We start from the raw sequence: 7,789 nt of genomic DNA on the forward strand, positions 1-7,789 counted from the left end.
AGGAGATTATTGCTTTAATTTCACGTTACAGTTGACTCTTGCCACCTCTCAAGGGTTAATAAATCTAACTCCCACATTCACTTTAAAAAAAATTAATTTAATTTATCTTATCTTATTAAGTTCATATCTTATCCATCCGATCTGAAGATGCCATTAAGATCAGAGATTTGATCCCTGAATTGTTGTCAAACAAAAAAATACTTATCGGATCATTTGATGACAAAAGCAAAGCAAAATATATATTTTTTAATTTTTTTTGGTTTAACTTCATTTAAGCGCTTCTATGATTCTGTGCTTGTCAAATAATTTTGTTGTCAAAGCTTTGGTATCTTAGCAGAATCTTCTGAATTGCTCCCATTATTTTGAACTGTTAAAAGATAATAATAATAATAACTATTATTATAATAATAAAGCATTAAAGCTACTTTCTTAAAGGGGAAATGTTAAGGTTAAAAAATAAATAACAGGTAACTAAAAAGTTGACCTCCCAGTCCCAGAGGCTGGAAGACAATGTGCCCTACTTTCTGTAACATAATAAAATGGAAAATGCATGATTGGTGGGACTGGTGACTTTGGGTGCATGCCCCATGTGGAGACCAATTCAGTTTGTGTTTCTTCCTCAGCTGCCCTAAAATGTTTACACATAATGAGGCCTCAGCCAATCTGGATCCTCCCTTTATTCCCACCATTCATTAAATTACTGTATTTCATCTGTAGGGTAGGTAGGTACCCTGCGAAATTATTAGGGAATAAACATTATTATTACTTTTGTTTGCATCTTGGTTCCCGAGGAACCTTAAAGAAAGAAAAAAAAAAAAAAAGTAACACCTGACCCTCATATGAGGCTGCAAAAACTTGCGATTCATGTTAAAACATGTGAAAACCATCATCATCATCATGGGCATCAAATTCACCATTAAGAAAAAAGTATATGTATCTTTATTATTATTATTATTATTATTATTATTATTATTATTATTATTTTGTTGATAAGGTGTTTTTTTTTTTTTTTTTTAATCCTCCGTATAGAAGAAATTTGGATTCTTTTTTCGCAAATAATATTTTATTTGTTTTGCTTTTAAAACATCCAATAAGCCTGAATGAGGAGGTCCAATGAGGGAGTGGTAAGTGGGAGAATTTCTGTCCAGTATCCGTACTTTTACTTTTGACCAAAGTTTCACTCGGCCTTGAGATCCATTGGCTCTCCGTTTCATCCTTAATCTTTTTCGCTGCCTTTTCGCTTCAAATTCATGTCACCTTCACTTAACACATCTGAAAGAAGAAAAAGTTGTTAAGACCTTATGCGGAAGTTGTTGGGAGAAAAAAGAAAAGAAAAGAAAAGAAAAGAAAAAGAAATTTCATGTGGGTATCCCTTCACTTTGATTTTCTTAATTATTTAATTCACAAAAGCACAATTGTCCTATTTTAAGAATAAACAGAGAGAAAAAAAAAAAAGAAAAAAAAGAAAGGCGAATAACAAAGGGAATAATAGTGGAGAGAAATTCCAAACATTATTAGGCACGTACAGGGTCACATGGATGACAGATAATTGGTCAAATAGGATAAAGTTACCGCTTAGAAAAATTATGATAATCAGTAAGTTGTAATTGGACAATAAAAGGCATAATGGGATATAAATTTAAGTGTTAAAAAAAATTAGGCCATCATATCGAGTGGGGGGAAGTGGGTGTGGGCCCAATTATGTGGCTTAACCCGGACCATCCGACCGTGGGTCAGATGAGACATAATACTACGATCATGATTACCTCCGTACCATTATTCGCGATGAGGACACTCCCTGTGTTTTATTTATCTGTTTATTTATTTATTATTATTATTTGAAAATAATTTTTAAAAAATAGTAATATATTACAATCAAAACTTTACTAATACTTTTAATCAGATAGTAATTGAAAATTTTTGTTATGATTTTAATATGGTACAACCTAAACAATACCCTCACTTAATACTAGAGAAAAATATATTCTGCTCCAAAGTAGGGAGTCAAATAAACCCTTATCAAAAGAGGAGTCGAGTCCCAACAATGGCTGAGACTCGAATTCATAAGCTCATAAGCCCAAGGTTATAAGGAAACTTGAAATTAAGCCAAACCAATTTTCAGAATTACATATTAACAAGCAACAAAGCCAACAAATTGTTGATAGGAAGAACTGGCAGTGGAAGTCAGTTGGGCAGTCTTTCCAAACCCACCACAAACATTTGCTCCAATGCTTTTAAACAAATATGATTATCATAATTTGTGTCGCAGAACAGTGGGATAGTGTTTCCACAATGAATTTAATGATTAGCATATTGAAATTTTGTCATCAGTTGCGACCTTTAATTAATTGGAAATAATATGAAACGGCTTACTAAGAGTTAATGCAGGTCTTCCGAGCTCAGTAGCACCGCATAATTCCAAGAAGGATGTAATGACTTGTGGGGCATGTATACTAAACAAATTAGAAAACTCTTTGGATTTAATCAAATATAGTTAGATTAAATAAACTCGGTTCATTATTCGTCCATTATTTAAATAGTGGTGCAAATAAATAAATTATTTATGACCTTACGGGCCACTATCATTTTAAGCGTTGGGCCGTACGGGTACCATACGGCCAGACGAGAGCGTAGATCCCTTAGGCATTATGCAAAGAGAAGGCTGAAATGCCACACAACTCTCACATATTACGTTTTCAGGCAGGGCATATAATACCAAACAACATTGGATATATATATATATAATTGGGTTTCTCCCATGGGCAAGAAGCCCAATTACCTAAGGGCCCATGGCAAACAAATCAAGTCGTCTTCGCAATCTCTCGTTCTCGTGTAGACACGCAAATGTCTTACACTTTGAATTAATAACTCAAAAGATGCAAATTTTTTGTTTGTTACGGAAGTGAAAAATGAAAATCACGCAGCATCGTTTGAAAGGGTGGGAATAGGACGACAGAGCCGTCCCCATCACTTCAGCATCCTTGTTATAGATAAAAACTCCCTAAAAACACAGAAACCTCTTGCTCCGGTAAGACAGATGCCATTTTATGACAAAGCATGTTCTCTCCTGATTGAACCTTCCATATTTCTAATTCAACTAATTTATTTATTTATTTATTTTTTTTGGGGTTAATGTTAGAAGACACATAAACTCACCATAAATCTGTCTTGGTCCATCCAAATTCCAAAGAGATTGGAAGTGACATTGGACCAAGCTTAATGTTCTAATACTGGCCATAACATTCAAGATTTTAGCAACCAACTCCAGCATGATGCTGAACCAATATAAACATGAACTCTAGCTGACACTTAAATACAACCATACTAGGCCACCACAGAACTGGATCAAAGAAAAGAACTACCAAAACTTGCAGCAGCAGGGGAAAAAAAAATTTAAATTCGGTCACAACAGCATAACTGCTTCCATGAGTGACACAATAATGCACACATGTAACTGAAAAATGCAGGGTGAGTTTAACCTATAACTCCTTTGTCTACAACAAAGATCTACAAGTTGCTGAAACATGCACACTGAAAAAGACAACCTGTGACAAAAAATTAAGATGGAGGTGCCTTACCCCACCACATAGGGTTCACCGTCTGATATCTATGCATGGTATAACTAAATGAGCAACTGCAACCACAAACTCCAACTGTTACAATCCCGAGAAATTGCAACAAGGAAAATGAGTTGTCGAAACCATTTATTCACATTGCATTAAGTACCTTTTGCTCACAATTCCAAGCTGACCAAAACTTCATGAAACTGACACCAGAAGAAAAATAGAAGTCTTCATGTAGATAAGATCCTGAATAATTGTATAACAAATGATTAGATGAAGCGTCTGAGACTGCAAGCCAAATCACATGAGAAAATACAAACGAGAAACAGTAACAGGGCAGTGTCAAAGCTATGATGGAGCATCCCAAGACAACAAAAAGGTATCGGTGCCATCAGTGGCATAAGGGAGGACTTGCATAAATTTCTATAAAGGACCGTAAATTTATTCTCAGCGATCTGTACAAGTAAATAGTAAATGTGACTTCTTCCAATATTGAATAAATGGTAAGATAAGAAAATGAACTTTAAGAGAAATGTTATTAGCCAGCAAACTAACCATCTTTCTAAGGAAAAGAACAGAAAAAATGAGCTTGAATCACATCATATAGTAATACAAATCAATCAACCTAAATATTTTTCATAACAACTGTCAGTAGATGATCTGGATCCAGGTCCATATTCTAATAACTGAAAGACCAACCAGCATAATTCTTTAAGTCCATTGGCAACAATGTTAGGGAAATAAATCGTAACTTTGAACTGTTGGGCACTTTCACAAAAAGGTACCAAACTTGCAAATTTCAAGGACATTGACATTCTTCAGTCCAGTTTGTAAAGTGTCTGCTGATTTCTAATCCTATATTATTAAGAAACATTAGATACTGAATCAGCTAAAGAAATCAAATAAATCTATTAAACAGTTCTGATTAATGAGAAATAAAACTACAACTTCCCCTTTCCTTTTGCAAGATTTGTAATTCTTGATGGGAGAAAGTATGATTATCAACCGAACAAGAACATTAGGGCTGTACTAATTACATCAAAGTTTGATTAGATAGACTCAATCTGCAGTAATAATTATGATTAGAAAACTACTCACTCAAACTATTGGGCAATTGAAAGCGCTGCATAGCTGAAGCAATGCTGATTGATTAGCTGGCTCAAGATTTTCACTAATGATCTGGGGGTACCTCCCTGGGGAAACAGCAGAAATCCTGGCCAAAGATGCTACCAAGAATTCCTTTGGATCCTTTATATCCTTTAGAGGATCCTCTTCTTTCTTCCCAGCATTGTAAAGGTTAACAAACGCGGTTGTATAACCCATATTTTCAGTAATATCTGGCATTTCAGGTTCCTCTTCAACTCTCTCCTCCTCAGGCCGTGAAAGAAGAGTAACAATGCTGTCCAGCATCTTCCCCCAGTGTCTAACAGCAGCAGCATCCAAAAGTACTGGAGATTCACAGATAAGTCTGGTTGAAGCAACAGCAGTCAACTTCCACTCAATGGCTCCAGTGATAAGCTTGAGATTTGGTATCCAAATCTGCTCCAAGATTACTAAAATAATACCAGATTGAACAGCATTCATTGTATTAACAAGGTTTTCAGGACCATGCTTGACCAGAAAGAGTGACATAAAAATCAAAAGAGACTTCACAAACTTTACTGTGCGCTTGTTTTGGAGGCGAGTAAAAAGGACTCCCCAGATGTGAGGCACAAATTGAGCAATGACCCCATATTCAAGACTTTCAACAATGGTGTTGAGGACATAGAAGCCTTGTTCATCAGTGCTAGGTGATAAGACAAGCATGTTGAATATCCCAAGCACCTCTCTCAGCTTGCCTTCTTGGGCGATCTCACGGGGCACCTTCTGAAGGAAGGCTTGAAGCAAACGAACAAGTGCTGGGACATTTGAAGATCTCTTCCATGAATCAGGGGACAGAAGAAGATTAAAAATCTGCATGTAATTTGAGCTAAGAGGTGGCCTATTCAACTCAATAAGCTGAGCCAACAGCTGGAATGCATATGGCAAGAACTCAGTCACATCATTCTGCAAGATTATCTGGAGGCTGGGGAGAATGCTTGCTTCAAAAGCTGATATGAGAGAGGGATCCCTCTGGCATGCCCTCCTGACAAGAACAGCTACCGACTCAAAGAGATAGTGGTTAAATATTGGACTTTTAGGATTTTTGCAAACTTCATTCAAAATAGAGGTCAAGCCCGATATGCAAGGCGCAGCGACCTCATTGGAAATCTCTGCAACCCCAAGAACCCGCATTATACACTTCATTATGTACTGATTTTCCTCTGACTCTGGAAACTTAAAAGCATTAAAAAGGCTGGTCATCAGCACCGACAAATATGGAGTTATATCTGCTGAATTATATCTCGACTTTCCTCCCTCATCCTTCACCTGCAAGAGTTTTTCTATACAACTTGCAGCGTAAGAATGTACCACATTTGACTCTGCACCAAGGAACCTAACCAAGTCTGGAAAGAATTGAAATGCATGGATCTTAGGAATCTGAATCCTAAACATCGTAAAAAATTTAAGAGCACCTGCTTTGAGCATAGGAAATGCATTCACATCCGGACTTTGCAATTCTGGGACAATAACTGATGTAAAGAAGCTCTGGACATCAACAAGATCAGTTGAAATAGAAGTACTCCCAGCCTTCTTAGTTGCAAGAGAGACAACTAAATAAATGGCACAATCCTTATCCTTCCAATTTGCCACAGGGTTAGCAGCAAATGAAGTTAACAAATTCTGTATCTGAACAGAAACTGTTTCCATTACATGCTGCCTATAATGCGTTGCAATCCCTTTAAGTAGTTCACACGCAATCCTCCTCCTAGTATCAACATCACTACCCTCCATATCTCTCCTAATAAACTCAACATAATTCATTTCAAAAAGTTCTTCATCCTCATCTCTCAACCTCACATTTGGAATCACAATATTCTGACAAATCTGCGGTATCACTCCTTCACCCGCAAACAAAGTGTGGTGCACACTCGTACTCACGTTAGTCAAAAACTTAATTGCAGTAACAGCCAGACTATCACGACTTGAAGACTGTGACACATTCCCTAGTAAAGTCCACACAGCAAGAGCAAAATCATTCAAATACCCCTGAAACTCTTCTTCGTTCATTTTCATGTAAAGACTGATATTCTCACACACTGCAGCCCTAAGTCCGTCAACAAGACCTAATCCATCACTAGTACTCTCAAGTGCCGGGTAATTTGTTGTTAAATATTTCTTGAACTCAGTCATCCACTCTCTCATATGATCCTCAAAAAACTCAGGCAATTCTTGAAAATTTAATGAGTAAAATATCCTACAACACAATCTCTGAGACTCAAACAATAGCTTAAGAGTTGCAACGGGCCCACCAGAGCTCACAGTAGAATCAATTAATGCAGCAGTTTTCAGAAAAATTTCCAGCAGTGGAGCAGCAAAATTATCGAGACAGTACTTTAAATCCAGCAAAAGATCATTTGTTTTGAACTGGTAACGAAATTTCTTGAAAATAGAGTTGGCAGTTCCCAAAATACCGTTAATGGAGACGTAGTTGTTGGACTGGGCAGCGTCTTTGAGATTGGCGATGAGTTCAGGGAGCAAAGTGGGCCAGTGTTTAGGAAAATCGTGATTCCCGACGACCACTAAGGCTTCGCTGAGCTGGCTCTGGATGCGCGGAGTGGAAGTGAGCATGAGACCCACGATTAGGGATTTGATTTGGTCCTTCTCGGCGTCGAGGATAGGGGCAAGCGTGGGGCCAGAGTTACGATCCGATGCAGGGGCCCAGCGAAAGCGGAGATGGTTCTTGAAGTTGACCGCGGCGGCGTGGCGAATCTGTTCGTCGATGGTCTGCTCGGCTACGAGTCTAAGCACAGCGAGTCCATAGTTGGGCCTGTCCGCCATTTCGGCTAAAGATCTCTCGGCGGCGCGACGCGGCTCCGGGGATGGTGATAAAGTGTGGAGGAAGCATTGGGAGAGGTGCTGGAGGGTTTCCTGATTCCACTCCATACCTATTCCAATGTTTGTGTGTGTGTTTTTGTTGATTTTTGGGTTTTTGAATGTGCGTGGGCTTTAGGGTTTTACGTAATAATTTGAAAGATTTCAAATCAGGAAATGCCGAATTGATGAGGAGAGACTGGGGCTTGCCGGAGAGGACAGAAAGGGGGAGAGCGAGAGATTGAATGCTTAGGTTTAGAGGGAAATTTGGG

General features: G+C 37.9%; 1 protein-coding gene across 3 annotated transcripts; it reads right to left on the reverse strand.

Annotated features, from left to right (window-relative positions):
- Positions 1-1,123: 1,123 nt before the first annotated feature.
- LOC127901131 (exportin-2-like) lies at positions 1,124-7,789 on the reverse strand. Of its 3 annotated transcripts, none has more exons than XR_008053239.1 (3): positions 4,662-7,789; positions 3,727-3,809; positions 1,124-1,272 (listed from the first exon to the last, which is right to left on the reverse strand). XR_008053239.1 is itself a non-coding variant. In XM_052437467.1 (2 exons), the coding sequence occupies exon 1, from the start codon at positions 7,587-7,589 to the stop codon at positions 4,662-4,664; it is 2,928 nt and encodes a 975-aa protein (XP_052293427.1). In that variant the 5' UTR covers positions 7,590-7,789; the 3' UTR covers positions 3,346-3,809. The 3 variants fall into 3 exon arrangements, 1 of the variants encoding a protein (XP_052293427.1); XR_008053238.1 differs by lacking the exon at positions 1,124-1,272 and adding an exon at positions 3,346-3,634; XM_052437467.1 differs by lacking the exon at positions 1,124-1,272 and having other exon boundaries at positions 3,346-3,809.

The sequence above is a fragment of the Citrus sinensis genome, chromosome 3 (genome assembly GCF_022201045.2).
Source record: "Citrus sinensis cultivar Valencia sweet orange chromosome 3, DVS_A1.0, whole genome shotgun sequence".
Classification (NCBI taxonomy): domain Eukaryota; kingdom Viridiplantae; phylum Streptophyta; class Magnoliopsida; order Sapindales; family Rutaceae; genus Citrus; species Citrus sinensis.

Excerpts from the sequence above, each read along its gene's own strand:
- LOC127901131 (XM_052437467.1), bottom strand. The coding sequence starts at position 7,589 with ATGGAGTGGAATCAGGAAACCCTCCAGCACCTCTCCCAATGCTTCCTC.